Here is a 17,801-nt window from a genome sequence, read left to right as displayed (position 1 = left end):
CAGATTAAACGTTTTGAGAAGTTATGTACAGATGTACAGTCCTGAGATGTTAGGCTATGTATTGTTCAGGTGGAATATAGCCTGAGGGAAAAAACTGTTCTTATGCCGTTCAGTGATGATTTATCTGTGTCCGAATGCAAGAACAGAAACAATGTTTTCGTATTGAAGGCCAAAATAGATCTCAATTAGGGTAATTCATGCGCATGCATGCTCTTGTTTTCTTCTTTGTAAGATGGCAGAAGTGACGCAACCGGAAACTGTATTGCATGAGCTCAAAAAAAGTTTCTTGTGCCCACGCAAAAGTTTCTTGTGCCCACGCAAAAGTTTCTTGTGATCACGCGAAACGTTTCTCGTGCGCACACAAAAGTCTTCTTTTTGTTTCTTTTTTTTTTTTTTTGCAAATGTCCCTTTAGGGGCTCCGTAATATTCTGATATCTAAATTCAATTATTTTTAAAATGCATTTAAATTGATTTTAGTTTAGACATAGCATAAAACTTGGTAACACTTCAAGGTGTTCTTGTTGAACGTTACATGTACTTACTATTATAATAACAATAAATTATGCATAATTACATGCGAGTAACCCTAAGCCAAACCTTAACCCTAACCCTAACCAAATAGTAAGTACATGTAGTTAATTAATATTACTCAGTACTTAAATGTATAATTACACGAACAAGGACACCTTAAAATAAAGTGTAACCTAGAACTTAAATATCGGTCATTCTGTAATCTGATAATAGCTATATTTATGTTTTGTTTAAACTATAACACAGCTGTCTTTTTCTCATTGTAGCTGGGTTTCTGAGACCCGTTGTGATCTTCGGTCCGATCGCAGATGTGGCACGAGATAAACTGGCGAGAGAGGTGCCTGACCTGTTTGAGCTGGCAAGTGAGTGTCTATTTGTTAACACATATGCCTTGATAAAACACAGCGCTTCAATTTTCTAATCCACCTACCTGTTCAGCATACTTGATCAGTCACACTTGAGCTGTCCTGCTCTTCGGTTTCAGTAGTGCATTTAAAATTCAGCTTGTAAACTGATTCCATGAGTGGCCACTGGCTTTATTTACATAACATTGTTCCTCTATGACTGTATTTGCTTTTCAGAGACACAGCACCCAGATGGAAGGGAAAGTACGTTGCATACAGTAGTCACATCAGCTCACTCCATCAGTAACCATAGTTACTAGAGGCTGTGCATTATTATGGCATCCCTTATTTTAGTTACACCAAATCGACACCGCTTGGAATGTTAACGATGAAAAAAAAAAATCCAAGATGTGTTCATGCTATCGACAGCTCCAAACCCCCCCAACCCTTCAGTCATGCTTGAGAGGAGATGAAGGCACATTGCTCATTGATTTCCCCCATCCCAAGCACCTGCTTCCTGTGTTATTTTGTGATTCTTTGGGCTTTTTTTGTGTTTCTTTTTTGCTGAAAAGACTTACTGTAGTTGCTGCTATTTTAGAACCATGATATAGTAAAGGATACAGATGCAGGCTTGCTGTCTTAAAGGGATAGTTCACCCAAAAATGAAAATTCTATCATCATCATTTACTCACCGTTGGACCCCATTAACTTCAATTGTATAGAAAGAGAGAGATTTTTTGATTGGATCAATATAAGGGAAAATAAATGATGCTAGAATATTAATTTTTGGGTGAGCTATCCCAATAATGTATTGATGTCAGGGGCCACCAATGGCTACTAAAGGTCAAAGTGCACTAGCTTTACACTCTTCTGGTTGCACTCTTTAATGTTAAATGTTCTTCAGATATTCCAGATCCCCTCGTAGTCACTGTGGTGTACAGATGCTACTTCACCCTCCACTTGGTTATAATTAATATTCATGTTTTGATATCTGTAGTAAATGAATATGCATCGCACCACATTGATGTTACACGTATGGAAAATGTGAACAGTCTGCAGGTTCTCATATATTGTGTATGCGGGCGCATGTGCACATCCATGTTGAATTGCCTCCTCACTGTATGCTTTTGAGGGGTGAAGATGCTGAGGTACTGCATGAGAGGGAGCACAGGTAGTATATGTGGATGCTACTATGGATTGTTTTCTCTTGTGTAGAGAGTGAACCCAGAGATGCCGGCACTGACCAGCGCAGCTCGGGGATCATACGCCTTCACACTATCAAACAGATAATCGACCGGGTGAGATCTCACACATACAAAGGCACAAAATGCAATGCATGAACACACTCTCTCTGAATAGCACTACTGCCTCCTGCTGGTGGATAATGGTACAGCATGTTATATCGTAAGTCCATGAAATCAAGAGGCTTCTTTGTATGTGTTTTGCAGGATAAACATGCAGTGTTGGATATTACTCCTAACGCAGTGGATCGGCTGAACTATGCTCAGTGGTATCCCATCGTGGTGTTCCTGAATCCTGACAGTAAGCAGGGTGTGAAGAACATGAGGACCAGACTGTGTCCTGAGTCCAGGAAGAGTGCCAGGAAACTCCATGAGCGTGCACTTAAACTGAGAAAGAACAACCACCACCTATTCACAGGTAAACACAGATGTTTTAAGGTTTGTTTTTTCTGTATTATAAAAAAAAAAAAAGGAAATGACTGAGAGAGATGGTGAGGATTGGTTCACATGCAAAAGCAGACCCTTGTTCCCAAAGCACGATGGTATAAATATAGTAACTACAGACCCAGACATAATGAGTGAGGCGAGGAAAATCGTTCTTTTGAGCCACATTGTTTTAATGATTCCGCTGAACAAAAGGACTTTGTAAAGTGTTCATGAAATTAATAGACTCTGTGACTTGAAAAATAGAACATATACACGAACAAACTGTATCATAATCAACAGTGATAAATAGTTATTATATCTAAACTAGTTATTTTATTATTTAAAAAAAAAATTATAATAAAAAAACTAAAATGTCATGCACATTCTTTTAATTGAAGACATTTTGGGAACTCTTTTGACTGAAGTGTCTTGTGTCTATTAAATGAATCCAGATTTACAAATGAACCAGTTTGCTAAAATGAATCAAACACATACTACTCCACATCTCAGACATACACGGTGACCTCTTTAATGTGAATTTAAAAATGTAGTTCACAGTAATAACTTGGAATAATTATTCATAAAACTGTACATCACATTAAATTTCATGATGGGTCATATTTAGCAGCCTGGCTGCTATCTCAAGTTTTAGTCGTAACTTTTATGGAAATATCAAGACAAGCACACTGTATCTGGCTGAGCTCTATAAAGGCTGTTGTGTTATAGCATTCCTCATTTGTTAATCACTTTGAATAAAGGCCTCTCATAAATGTAAATGTAACAGGGCAGAAAGATCATTCAGTTGTAAAGTGAAAGAATCCAACAGTGATCCACCTTTCGATGAATTAATGAGCACATAAACGAGTGATGTTGCATGCTGTCTGCAGCGGGCAGTGAGGTTTCTAAATCAACGCTTTTTTTTTTAGCGAAAAAATTTGTTTTTACAAAAATCTGACTCAGCTGGATTCTCTTGAGTGATTTGATGTCTTCCTTCCTGTGACTGTCCTCTAGCCACCATTAACATGAACAACATGAATGATGGCTGGTATGGAGCGTTGAAGGAGACCATTCAGCAGCAACAGAACCAGCTGGTGTGGGTCTCAGAGGGCAAGGTGAGTTTCATCAAACTTTTCCACAGCAGTTGCTTGAGGTTTCAGGGACAGGGTTCATTCGGGGTTGTCTGGTTTCTTAGTTCCATGTTTATATTTACAGAGCATAGTTTGTTTCCCATGCATCTGTTCTTGTGGTCACAACATTCATGTTGACCACTGCATGGTTCATTTGATCAACATCTGTTCTTCCTCTCTTCCTCCCAGTGGACTGAGTTTTGTTTTTGTGATGCTTCACCATTATGAGGTTAAAATCATGAAATATGTACCAGAACCTGATAAGTGTTTAAGCTTTTTTGGAAATGATTTTCACAACAATGAAGCACACCCCCTCAATTCTTAATGAGGAAAAACATTTTTAGTAGTGTGAAACAAAAAATAAAAGAGATTCTAATTTTTATAACAGTGATGTTACTGTTAACTAAAGCTATTAAAAATTGTTTCCATTAATTGAAGTAATGCTGAAATAAAAATATTTGATGAATGAAAAAATAGACTATTAAAATGAATGAATTTAAAACTGAAAAGCTAAATAGAAATTTTGAAACTTTAAAATTAAAATGTAAACTGAAAATATAAAAGCTAACTAAAATGTAAGTAAGATGATGGTATATAAATAATACTATATTAACGCTGTCTCATATTCTTATTATGGTAATGTAAAAAAGGCTTATAAATCATTAAAGTATTTGGAGAACTGCCATTCATTTATGGTGATTTTTAATTTCTTTATATAATTTTAAAGCAGTATCGTTTTACCAGTATTGTAAGAAATTACAATAGTATCATGAAAGAATCATACATGAAAATTGAGACAGTAGAACATTAATAATTGATGGTAAAAATATTTGCTTGGTTATCCTGATAATAATGTTGAAATGTGGAAAAATCTCAAATGTAGACTTTTTTTAAATGCAGAATATAATTTTGTAAGATTATCTAATGTCCAATGTCATCTCTCTCTTTTACCTTCCACTAATTGTTCACCCTCTCATCTCTCTCTACATGTTGTTCTCTCGTCTTCCTCTCTCTCTCTCTCTCTCTCTCATTGAATTCTTTGGATCTTGTGCTCTCGATCTCTGCAGGCGGACGGCGCACCTGACGATGATCTGGATCTTCACGATGACCGTCTGTCATATGTATCTGCCCCTGGTAGCGAGTACAGTATGTACAGCACGGACAGCCGTCACACTTCAGACTACGAGGACACTGACACAGAGGGCGGAGCCTACACGGACCAGGAGCTAGACGAGACCCTGAACGACGAGGTTGGACTGCCCAGCGAACCCGCCATCACTCGCTCCTCAGAGCCCGTCCGGGAGGACCCGCCCGTCATCCAGGAACCCCCTGGATACGGAGGGTACCAGCCCGAACCGCTGAACCGCATCGACCCCGCAGGGTTCAAGGCCCCTGTACCTCAGCAGGTAGCGTTTCTGCGAGCCGTTCGCCTTCCCTGTTGTCTGGAGGCCGTGGTGTGCGTGAGAAAAGTGTTCTAGCGGCGCTGTTGGAGGAGTGCTTTAAAAAAAAAAAATGTATCATTGCAGTACTAGAGAAGTGACAATGACCAAGTAATAATTGTTGCCACGTATTTATTATATGTATTTGTGAGCGTGTAGTTGTGTGGAAGTCTGTGTGTGTGTATGTGACAAATATGGCTTGGCTGTTATACTTCACATAGATGCCGTGACTCTTATCTCAGTACGATCACAGTGGAGATGGAAGTGAGGACATTGTATCTTTAAGTATGTGAAATGATTGCCCCATCCTTGTGGTCTAGCTGTCCCCTTGCTGTCATGCAAAATGATGTCATTACCAGAAAGTATTATGTGCATGATGGATTTACAGTGTTAAATATATTACTGTGAATGTATTTATCTATATGGGTCCAGTGGCCACTATGATATCCAAAGTGTCTTAGATCTTGTATTACAAGAGAGCCAAAACGTTGTACTGTACTGTAGAATTAAACTGACATCAGACTTAACGTGAAAACAGAACCTTGTCCAGTTGTAAATTATTATATGACATGGTTCCCAGAGTCAATCTATTCTGCATGTTAGTGGGATGTTCCTAGTTCAATACAAGTAAGCTCAGTGAACAGCATTTGTGGCATAATATTGCAGCTAAGGCACTGGCAATGGAAAGACTGTTTTAAAAGTATAGTCACTAGAAATGCAATGATCGAAATTTTGTCTGAAATATTGAGATTAATTGTTATTGTGGGTAACTATCAAATGGGAACATTGAGACAAACTGAATGAATTGTAATGTCCATCCAATTTAAAACATCCAAATCTAAAAACAATTGTTGTGCTACAAGGGAATTTTGGCATCAAAACATAATATACAGTACAAAAAATTGATATTTATTTTAAGATTTGCTAAAGATTACGTTTAACAGAGGTAGTAAATGTTTTAGATAGGCTGTTATTAGATAACAGCAAAATCTAAATGGAAAAATGGGAGAAATGTGCACGCACAGTTAAATATTTAATAACAGCCAATAATGTATATAAGCCATACCGTATATAAAATATATATAAAAGCCAATTAAACAAAAAAACTATATATTAATAATAACCAATGTATTTTATTGAACTTTATCAGATTAAATGATATTTTGTATTATTTTATTTATTCATTGTTACTAATGAAAGAACATTCAATTAAATTAAATGTAAATTTAATTTTTTTTTCTAAATGTTTATTGATCTTATTGTAAATCTTCTTTTGACCTTGTAATTTAAAATTGTAATGTGATAACTCAATCTTATGGTGAAACGTCAGACTTCACCCATGCGATAATCATTTCAATCATTTAGGTCGATTAAACCCCACCCCTTTCTGACTACATTTTTTCTTATTAATGATCTGTTTCACATCATAATACAAAATAAAACCTCCAGGATTTTCTGAAATTGCATTACTGTGCATGTTTATTTTCACTTGGCATTATTTCCTAAATGCTGTCAATAGAGCTTAACATCGTGAACCTGGAACATTCCCTTAATAGAACAGTACTGGTGTCAGGTGAGACAGAAGAGAATCATGAAGCTCAGCTGAAGTGCAGTGGAGAGGTTTGACCACATGTATTAAACATTTTTGAACACCTTCACAGAAAGCAGAGGCTGCTCTTCCCACGCAGCCTGAGCCGCTGGCAGAGACAGCGCCCCCTGCTGTTCATGTAAATGTAGGGGCCCTGAGTGCCAAGGATCTCCCGGTCACCCTCACTCAGGGGGATTTCAGCCCAGAGGCTGGCTCTCTCTTCCCACCTGCCCCTGAGCTAGCCCAACCCCCGTCTCCCGACCCCAACCAATCCGGACAACCCGGGTCAGAGTCCAAGGTACCTCGCTAGCCACCCTGCTCTGGACTGAAACGGCCCACTTAACGCCCGAGCCCGGTGCCTTCTCTTATCGCCGTCTAGCCTGCCTGTTTGCTGCAGTGCTTTCCTCCAGCTCTTGCATGTGCGCTGTGTTCCTATTTAAGAGAGCGTCCGTTCTCCTTCTGTGAATGTGTGCGTGTTTGTTTATAAACAACAGTGGGTACGACAGAGGCCTGCTGCATCAGATCATAGTTTATGTAGCTTCAGGCAAGCCCAGGTCCCCACTGTTGCTTGCCTACTCTTGCATGGGTTTAATTTTCTGTTTTTGCTTGTTGAAGTAGAGCTAGTGAATATTAGTGGTGCAATGAATGTGATGAAATGATTTAAAACTTATTTTGACCTATATTTAAAACTTTGTATCTTTTCCCCCTCCTGTTATGACTTTGAAAGGTAGCCTTGTTGTTTACAACATACGAGTACGGCTTAACCAGTTTTCATTTTTACAGTTTTATTCATACTTTTTCTGTCGAAAGCGTTCTTTAAATTAGAATTTTCATATTTATTAGCGTGTCAGTTTTGCTCTGATTAAAATGGCTATCTAATTTTAGTTGGCAAAAACATTAACAAGAAAGTTCAATATAAAAAAAAATAAAAAACTATGGACATGCAAAAAAATATTGTAGCCATGCGTTTCCATGACTTTTTGGCCATATTTTAATATAAATCATTCTTTTGTTTTAGTTCAATTGTGGCCATGTTTATTTCCTCATTATCACTGAATCACTGAAGTAATAATTAATTCTGGCTTCAGAATTAATTGGCTTAGAGTTGTGATTCTGTCTAACAGACTGGACTATTATTGTTCCTAAAAGGCTACGTCTCAAAATACTTTTTATTGTTTAAAGCAAATGGTTTTTGTATATTTCTTTTTCAGTGGGATTTTTCAGTCTGATTTTACCCCAATGTTTTTGCAGCTTGGCGTGTCATGAATCATTTAATCTCTCTTAAACTCTGAAACTATTTGTGTGATGGCTGCCTCCATTTTGACCTGTTCAATAACTGCCCACTCTGAGTCTTCCTCTATTGCAGGTCTCTCTGCTGACTCTGTGCTTCATTCTTCAACTTTTAATCCGAATATTAATCACTTCTGGTTTCTGCCGTTTCATTCAATTCAATTGATTGCTGTGGTTTAGAGATTATTTATGAATCTTTGTACAAGTCATTTATAAATATCCTTTTTTGGCTTTATCAACAGATGTACAAGAAGGATATCTATCATAACAACGAGCCGGTGCAGGTGAACCAGAACCCTATGCAGCCCAACTACAACCCCCAGCAGCCCCTCTACCAGGAAGACAAGCCATACAGAGATTATGACCATCAACCCTACCGCTACGATGGGGGCTACATGGAACCAAAGGCTCGTAATTTTGACCCCCACCTACATTTTGACAGCAGCGTGCCTCCGTACGATGAGCAGTGGGCCCCATATGACCAAACCTCTGGATACGACCCTCATATGCCCTATGAGGATGGTCTGAACCGCATGTACGGTCACCCTCAGATGCGACATGACACAGGCTATGACTCCAGTCGACCTCGCTATGGCAAACCCAGTCCTGGACCAATCCGACATGATGAACCGCCCCCTGCTCGCCCACAGTATGACCAGGAAGCACTCCCTCGTACTCAAGCCTCCTCCCACTCCCCTGAACCCCCCAAACAACAGTACTATGACCCATCCCAGAGGCCTTCCTATACTCAACCTCCACAGAGGGTCTACATGAACTCTGAGGCCTCTGTGACCCCTCCTAAACCTGAGTCCATCTCACCGCCAGTGGAACCTACGCTTCCTCCTCCTCCAGCTGAGGCAGAGGATGACCCAGCCATGAAGCCCCAGTCTGTGCTTACAAGGGTTAAAATGTTTGAGAACAAGCGATCCGTGTCTGTGGACAGAGCAAGAGAGTCTGCAGACTCTGGTATTAGGGTGAGTTGACATACTAAATATACTAACTAAATATACACTCTACAGGCTGAATTATTAATTTTAATTAATGTTAATCTTTCTGCTTCCTTTAGCCTGTGGACATGGTGCCTAAAGTTGGCGCTGCCTCCGTGCCCAAAGCCAATTCTTTAAGTAACCTGGACCAAGAGAAGGCCTTTAGGTAATGAACTAGCACATAAAGTATAAATTAAATCTGCAGCCATTAGCATACAGTGTATTTGCATCTATAAAAAGAAAGCATTAAACCACAACATACAGTACCTTTTAATTTATGAATTTGAATTTTTTTCAGCAAGGATGCATCAGTATGATCAAAAGTGACTAAATACATTTGTAATGTTGCAAAAGATTTCTATTTAAAATGCTATTTTGAATGTTATTTTATTCATCAAAGAAACCTGAACAAATTTATAACGGTTTGCGAAAAAACTTAAATAGCTGTTTTCAACATTGATAAGAAATAATTTCTTGACCGCCAAATCAGCATATTAGAATGATTTCTGAAAGATCATATGACACTGAAGACTGTAGTAATGGCTGCTGAAAATTCAGTTTTGCCTTTACAGGAATAAATTACATTTTAAAATATATGGAAAGATATTTTACATTGTAATATTTCACAATATTACTGTTTTTACTGTATTTTTTCTTAAATAAATTTAGCCTTGCTGACTTTTTTATTTTTTTATTTTTTCTTCAAAAACCTTTAAAAAAGATCTTTCTGTCCCCAGTAATAATGAAGTTAGTCTTAGATCTCCATCTAGTGGTGAAATAGTCAAATACTGAGTCTGATTCTAAATATCCATGATGAGGCTAAATTGGGCCACTCTTACTGAGAGGCTTTCTTGTGATACTGAAGTTGAAATATTTTATGAGGTTCAGATTAGTGCAGCACTTTTGTTGACATTGTCATTACCTCAACAGTATTCTATTTGTCAAGCATTTTAAGGTACACATACTTCTTTCCTCTGTCAGATCTCCAGAGCCACAGCAGCCCCAGCCTAAAGCAACAGATGATATCATTCGTTCGAATAACAATGACCCTGATGAGGATGAGGAGTACTACAGGAAACAGCTGTCTTACTTTGACCGGCGAAGCTTTGACAGCAAACCCTCTGCACAGCTGGCACCTGCCATCAAGCCAACCCAACCCCAGACCCAACCAGGGTACTACCCCAGGTACGTGTTCAAATACTTTATCATACTTAATGTAACTCTGTTTTATGTTTTTGTTTTACCAGGTTTTGGTAAAATGTGTATATTTGCATTTAGGTAAAGGGTTATGTTTTTTTCCTTGTTTGGATTTGTAATATATATTTGGATGGCAGAATATATGGCTTTAAGTTTAAATCTTGACTACTTTGTACTTTGTCTGCTTTCTGCTACAGGACAGAGTCAGTGGAGAAGATCAACCCTGTTGCTCCAGCTAACCCAGCTGTCCCACCCCCGACCCTGCCCAAACCCGCAGGTACGTGATTAATGGAAAAATGATCGTATATCCTCCTTCCTACAGCACAATACATACATATTTCCTCAAAAAATATTAAACTGTTTTCAACATTGATGATAATAAGAATTGTTTCTTGAGCAACAAATCATTCTAATATGCTGATTTGTTGCTCAAGAAACATTGATGATGATAAGAATTGTTTCTTGAGCAACAAATCAACATATTAGAATGATTTCTGAAGGACACTGAAGACTGGAGTAATGGAATGAATTCAATTTTTAAAATAGTAATTATTCTAAATATTTTAAATGAAATATTGACTAAATTGTCATCAAAAGATGAATATAATGACTGAAACAAATCTGAACTCTGTGTCTAAGGAGCTTATTTTCTATCTGTAAAGAAACTTCCAAATTTGTACACACGTTTTCACACTCTCTCACACAGTCACTCCACCTCTCGACCCACACGGATCTCCCAAAGTGAAACCTCCCAATCATGAAGACACAGTCCAGAGCACTTACCTGCCTCAGAAAAGCTTCCCAGAGAAATCTCCTGTTAACGGCACCGGTGAACCTCCAAAGACCAACAGCACTGCCACGTCCAGCTACAACCGTTTTGTGCCCAAGCCGTACACAACCTCTGCAAGGCCCTTCGAGCGCAAGTTTGACAGCCCCAAGTTCAACCACAACCTCCTGCCTAATGACTCTCAAAATAAGGCGGATAATGTGAAAGCTCCCATCAGTACCACAACCAAACCACAGAGCTCGCCCCAGCCGGTAGACCACGACAGCGGCCTGGACACCTTCACTCGCACTATGGACCAGAAACCCAAATACCAGCACAACAACATCAACGCTGTACCCAAGGCAATACCTGTCAGGTATAGTAAAAACTAGCTCTGTAATTGTCATGCTTGCATGTTTTTTGGTAAGTAGACATTTTATCCACGCTGTAGTTTTATTTATTTATTTATTTTTTTTCAAAAAATGTTTAACTTTTTAAAAAAATAAATCTTGAATATTAAATACATTTAGGATAGTAGCCAACAAAACAAAGCAGAAAGATCCATTATCACAATCAGTAGAATTATATATTTGTCTACTGATATTACATTTCTGCTCTAGCTAGATTTTTTTTTTCCTTTTTTTTTTTTTTTACATAAAGAAAATCTGAAATTGATAATCAGACTAAAATTAAGGTTGATCTGTTTTTCTTTCTTTTTCCAGCCCGAGTGCTTTGGAGGATGACGATGATGATGACAGCCACACGGTGGTGGCGACGGCACGGGGTATCTTCAACAGTAACGGCGGGGTCCTGAGCTCCATTGAGACGGGAGTGAGCATCATTATCCCTCAGGGAGCCATTCCTGACGGTGTGGAACAAGAGATCTACTTCAAGGTGTGTCGGGATAACAGCATCCTGCCACCTCTGGACAAAGAGAAAGGTCAGTCACGCATCTTTTAACTCGAGGGTCAGAAGATTGTGACATTTTTGTCTTTCTCCTCTGGTCTGTGAAAAAAGCTTGGTAATGCAGAGTTTGATACTGATTCTAGTTTGTTACAGACCCCCCATCAACCCTTTTTTTAAATTAACCCATACTCAAAATGCAAGTGAGATTATCCGTACTAAATTTATGTTTTTGTGTTAGGTTTCTACTTCATATGTAGTTATGTTTGTGTGTAGAGTAAATGCTAAAGGAAAGAGTTTTTGTTTCCAGGTGAAACTCTGCTGAGTCCTCTGGTGATGTGTGGTCCCCACGGCCTGAAGTTCCTGAAGCCAGTGGAGCTCCGCCTACCTCACTGTGCGTCTATGACCCCTGATGGTTGGTCTTTTGCTCTAAAATCCTCCGACTCCTCGTCGGGTACGCTGTCCTCTCTCTGTCCTTTTTGGGGTCGTTTGGGATGGCTTTGTGACATCTTGTTTGGTTGTGGGCCTTTTTCATCATGCATTTTCTTATTTTCACAACTCCATATCACTAATTTTTTGTTTACTTATTCATTTACTGACTCACTCACTCCAGTCTGCTCATGTATTTATGTGGCATATTTAAGGTATATTTAAACCAAGTGTCAGTTTTAGTTCGACAATCAAATCAATTTTCCTTTGTGACAATTCACTCTTAAAGCACAATAAAACTGTTCTCCTACCATTTAAAAATGTGGGGTCAGTAAGATGTTTTTTTTTTTTGTTCAGCAAGGATGCATTAAATTGAGCTAAAGTGACAGAGAAGATAATTATATTACAAAAGATTTCTATTTTATATAAATGCTGTTCTTTTGAATTTTCTATTGATCAACTTTCCATTTCTGAGGAATCATGTGACACTAAAAGACTGGAGTAATGGCTGCTGGAAATACAGCTTTGTATTTGTAAGACAATTATTTTAAATTGATCCTAAACTTTTTTTTAATTGTATTGTGTATATAAGGGAATAAATACACTTTTTTTTTTTTAAACTACTTATTAAAAAAGGAATATCCATTGTAATCTCCAGTGTTGTAATGAATGGTTATTTTGCATTAAAGAAAGTGGCAGACGGCAGATGGTTTGTATTTTGCAGGGCCCAACAAACAGATAATGTAGATCTAAAGCTGTTCACTGGATAGATTTATGTTTTAGGCCTTTGCGTCTTCTCGATCGGGACACTGAATCACTCAATTTCTCCCTTGAGATTAGCTGAATAATCACAGATCTGCAGATGAACATTACTAAAAAATAGGTTTTCCATCTTCACTGGGGTCTCATGATGTCATGAATGGGAATTCACTTCTATTAATCATAATTCACTCACATTGTTTGTACTTTAAACTGATTCTCACACAGCCACCCAAATGTCTAAATATGCAGAGATGCTGGAATTGCCTTCGTCCCGCTATTGGAGAATAGCAAATGTTTTTCCCTAAGTCTTATTTCTCTCTCTCTCTCTCTCTCTCTCTTTCCACTCATTCGTCTCTATATAACTCTTATTGGTAAACCTGGCACTGCCCTGCATTAGCCTCCGAATGAACCTCTCATTCTGATTGTGCAGTGGAGAGATGGGAGAATCCTGCCTCATCCAAAACCATTACAGGCCTTTGCCTCTAATTTGCATATTTTAAAACAAGGCTATTGTTTATCCATAGCTCAAGGCAAATTTCCCTGCACTTCCCTGGAAAGAGAGCGTTTACCTAACTGATTTAACAAAGATGTTGTTCTGATGGAGCTCACAGTGGAGTACAAAAGGGCACTGAAGGGCTCAGGTCCTTATAGACTTATAAATGAACTACAAGACATCCAAGTGTATGAACAATTGTAGTGTAACCATTATTTTAATTCTTATGAATAAAGTGTGTAATTTGTGTACCACAAAACCAAACAGAACTATAATCTGTTTGTGTTTGACAATCAACCTTTTTTTCACTAAGTTCTGTTTAGTGCCACTGGTGGTGCTGAAATTACACACTTCACCTTGATGAATGGAAAAACAACTGTTGTTATGCATTACAGCACCTTAGGCTATGAGCTTATTGGTTCTTGCTCTGGCTCTGATTATCTCTGTCAGAACAAATATCGCATGCTGAGAGCCTGTCTTATCTCTGAGCGTCCTGCTACGCTCCTCTCTTTTCCTCATGCAAACCAAGGGATAAAATAATAGCACCATATTATGCTGTTACAGCTGTTGAAATATGCTATAAAATAATGTGAGGTAACTTAATATTTTTTATGAAGGCTATGCTTCTCCAAATGTGTGTTTTGTGTTATGTTCTATTTTTGGTAGTGTTTTGTTGGCTTTAGAGTGGTGGATCTGACTAGAAAGCAAGCATGCATGCAGTAATTAATTAATACATTTAGCTGTTATTGATGCATGTACTTAACATATAATACACTACTGTTTAGGGTCACTAAGATGTTTTAAATGTTTGTGAAAGAAGTCTCTTATGCTCACCAAGGCTGCATTTATTTGATCAAAATACAGTAAAAACAGTATTATTGTGAAATATTATTACAATCTAAAATAACTGTTTTCAATTTTAATATATTTAAAGTGTAGTCCTCAGTGTAACAGGATCCTTCAGGAATCATTCTAATATGCTGATTTGGTGCTTAAGAAACATTTATTAGTATCGTAAGATAAAAAATTATTCTGTGTAATATTTGTTTAAACTTGTATACATTTTTTTCCATTATTTGATGTATAGAAAGTTCAAATAGCATTATAGCATTTCTTTTGAAATATAAATAGTATGATAATTAATCAATTTTTGTAAAAAAAGAAAAAAAAAGTCTTCATTGTTACTTTTGATCAGTTTAATGCATTCTTGCTGAATAAACCTATTCATTTCTTACTTTAAAAAATAAACAAAAAAAAAAAGAATCCAAATGTTTTTATGTGGTGGTTCATCTTTCTCTCCATTCATCCATTATTTTCATCTACATTTTCTCTGTTTATCCAGGTGATCCTAAGAGTTGGCAGAACAAATCTCTCCCTGGGGATCCCAACTACCTGGTTGGAGCCAACTGTGTATCTGTGCTTATTGACCATTTCTGAGGAGGGCAACAACAGGTCCCATTAGTGAATGTGGAACCAGATCGAAGGAGAGAGGACCTTCCCCTTATAAACACACACACTCACACTTCCACAAGATGAAGGCGCTACGCAACACTAAATGAAGGGTCTCCTGACTGTGCTCTGGCTTTGTTTACGGTAACCTCTGAGACTGGAGGGAGGGTTACATTCAATGAAGTGCTGTTTTAATCTCCTCATCATCCTCTTCGTTTTTACTTCTTCCTCTTCTTGTTTTAAGTGCTTTTAAAGGCTTTCGAGGATAACAAAAACAGACATTAACCATCGATGGACTGCATGCTCTGTGCCACTGACCAACTAATACTCACACTGTAAGCCAACTGTAATATTTTGCGACACATTAAGTTGTGTTGTCTATTTTTTTTAAAGGATTTATTAGGTTCTTCCATTCAGTCTAGGCTACTTAAACGTATAGACTATATTAATCTGCAAGTGTATTTTAACTTCATATAGTATGCACACTATAATGTTATGATTCTCATGTATAGTGCAACTTTTCTAGAATATCGAATTCCAGTTCTAGGCTCTTCAATCGAGCAGTTGAAGTGTACATCTGACACATTTCCTGACTTTTATCATGTCAAGGTGCAGGATCAGTGCTAGTTGCGTGCGTAAGTGTTGAAGAGAATCTCGGCATCTTAGGAATAATACAGGATGAAGTTTTCTAGCCAAGGACGTGTCACCTAAGGCTCACTTTTTTTAAATAGCTCCTTTGTAGACACCACTAACCTCCTCACAGACCTGTGAACTTGAGCACTGGAACATTCCTGCTGTGTCGAGATCTATGCACGTGCTTTGACTCAGGTGTGAAGAACGCTGCTCTCTCCTTTCCCCTCTTTCTCTCCCAGATTCTTCCTCACTCTCTCTCTCTCTCTCACTCACTCCATCTAAAGCAGTGATGCCTTATCTGAAACGACACTTTTTTCAGTAACAAAAACCTTTGTGGTTTCTTTTTGCTAAGTTGTTGTAATGATAAATTATGAAGAAATTGAAGTTGTTCTGCCATTTTTGTCAACCCACTGTACAAATAAACCTGGGTGTTGCACACAAGCGTAACAGCGTAAAGGATAAGAACAGGTTTTCTCTTTTTATCTGCTATGCACATGACCTTTGAAGAGAAACACAAATAAAAGATGGAAGGAGATCAATTGGCTGTACATAAAGCTAGCATATTGCCTTCATTATTGGTTTGTAAATGACTTTTTTTGTATGTCTTTATTTTGTATAAAACTTAAGGGGGGAAACATTTATAAAAGAAGATGAATGAAATGAAAACGATCGTCTTTGTATTCTGGTTCTACCCTTGAGCCTTGGAACGTGTACTTAGCAGTAATAATATCACATTTTCTACAGATACACACTAAATATAAGCGTTTTTAATGATAACATTCTTTTTATTCTTTATTTACAACAGAAAGTGCTTGATGTAAACTATTCTCAAAACCTGTTTCTTTTCAACGGTGTGCTCGAAATGTGTCCCACGCATTTATTTGTGATACTGGATGCTATATTGTGTGTCCTGAAATGTATTTTTGTACTAATAGACGATTTATTATGGCACACCAGAAGACTTTTTTTTTCTTTAGACAGTATAACACAGCATTGACTGGTCATTAGCTATTCACATGTGGCAGAGTTTGTTCCCTTTTCAACACAATTTCCAGTATGCCACTGTATTAAAAATAAAATCATTTTTAAAATACACGGTGTTATTTTATTGTGGTATTTTTTTTTTTTTTTTTGTAGCTGCAATACAAAAAGCATCTGCATAAAGATTACAGTGTCCCGTTATATAGGAGCAAGGTGACTTTGAAAAGATGTCTCATTGCGACAGAACGCTGCAGTATAATGTGTAGGGACACTCTGTGGCCTGCAGATGGCGCAAATGCTTTGTGCAATGTGCACACTCCTGCAGAATGTGCATTGCGTTTGGCGATTATAAAACTGATTGTAATGATACTGTAGCTTTAATCGATTGGTTAAATCAGGCCCAGCAAAGTGGTCACATCTCCTTTAATACCCAATGAAACTGCGTGCCTTGTTTCAAGAAATAATAAAAAGTTAGTGAAGTATGTGTTTCATTACAGTCAAGAGTTGCTTAACACTATGGAAAGTTTCAAAGTGTTATTATTTTACTATGAGGGAAAGGGAAAGATAAATGTAGATCTCTTCGAACTTTTGTTTCATGACGTGTCATACTTTGAAAGCTACAAATGTATAGCTTATAAGTTAATTATTAAAAATGGGGCTCTGGGTTTTCCTCTGTGACTGCTGTTTATATATGTAATGATTTATGTGAGACAGAGCTATATCTATAGACCTTGTAAAGATTACATGTACCAAATATGGTAATGTTAGCTGTCTCTGCATATGATATGTTTAACATCCATCCTTTCAAGGAGCTTTGATAGACGATCTTTCAGAAGGGCAAACTGGAATTAAACGGGTCTGGTCATGTGACTTTTATCCAACCATGTAAAAAAAAAAGAAAAAAAGTTCAAATTAAATCAGTCTGCATTTTAATGTATAGAGAGCTCGTTTAAATTACATTATTTTTATACAAACTCGGAATTATATTTTGGTCATAAATGTTGCTGATGGAATTATACAAATACAATACATTTTACTGACACGCAACTTTTCTCGTCCGCAAATCTGATTGGCCGAAAACTAACTTTGATTTGATTGGCGGATCAGTTTGGCGCACCAACAGAGATGGTCCTTTCAGTGTTTGTATCGCTTCGCTTCTCCGTGTTTATGAAGATTTAGACAGGAGTATTTTGGTGAATAGCTTTTTTTTTAGTCA

General features: G+C 37.6%; 2 protein-coding genes across 12 annotated transcripts in view; both read left to right on the top strand.

Moving 5' to 3' along the window:
* Positions 1-16,697, top strand: part of tjp1a (tight junction protein 1a) — a 129,323-nt gene extending 112,626 nt beyond the window's left edge. For 2 of the 10 annotated variants that reach the window (XM_058782071.1, XM_058782076.1), the window contains 15 exons: positions 798-893; positions 1,113-1,139; positions 2,091-2,173; positions 2,324-2,534; positions 3,554-3,654; positions 4,737-5,075; positions 6,770-6,994; positions 8,229-8,960; positions 9,053-9,138; positions 9,954-10,157; positions 10,367-10,446; positions 10,876-11,311; positions 11,658-11,875; positions 12,149-12,292; positions 14,865-16,697. In XM_058782071.1, the coding sequence (XP_058638054.1) occupies positions 798-893; positions 1,113-1,139; positions 2,091-2,173; positions 2,324-2,534; positions 3,554-3,654; positions 4,737-5,075; positions 6,770-6,994; positions 8,229-8,960; positions 9,053-9,138; positions 9,954-10,157; positions 10,367-10,446; positions 10,876-11,311; positions 11,658-11,875; positions 12,149-12,292; positions 14,865-14,959 (3,077 nt within the window). In that variant the 3' untranslated portion in view covers positions 14,960-16,697. The remainder of the gene's footprint in view (positions 1-797; positions 894-1,112; positions 1,140-2,090; positions 2,174-2,323; positions 2,535-3,553; positions 3,655-4,736; positions 5,076-6,769; positions 6,995-8,228; positions 8,961-9,052; positions 9,139-9,953; positions 10,158-10,366; positions 10,447-10,875; positions 11,312-11,657; positions 11,876-12,148; positions 12,293-14,864) is intronic. The other 8 variants (XM_058782074.1, XM_058782073.1, XM_058782072.1 and 5 more) reach the window with 8 other exon arrangements.
* A 1,001-nt stretch (positions 16,698-17,698) lies between these two features.
* Positions 17,699-17,801, top strand: part of fam189a1 (family with sequence similarity 189 member A1) — a 105,625-nt gene continuing 105,522 nt past the window's right edge. Inside the window, exon 1 of one of the 2 annotated variants that reach the window (XM_058783656.1) lies at positions 17,699-17,778. The gene's annotated coding sequence lies outside the window, so the exon portion shown is untranslated. The remainder of the gene's footprint in view (positions 17,779-17,801) is intronic. The other variant, XM_058783655.1, reaches the window with a different exon arrangement.

This window comes from Onychostoma macrolepis, chromosome 07 (genome assembly GCF_012432095.1).
Source record: "Onychostoma macrolepis isolate SWU-2019 chromosome 07, ASM1243209v1, whole genome shotgun sequence".
NCBI classification, from domain to species: Eukaryota; Metazoa; Chordata; class Actinopteri; order Cypriniformes; family Cyprinidae; genus Onychostoma; species Onychostoma macrolepis.
This window is presented reverse-complemented; position numbering and strand designations above follow the sequence as displayed.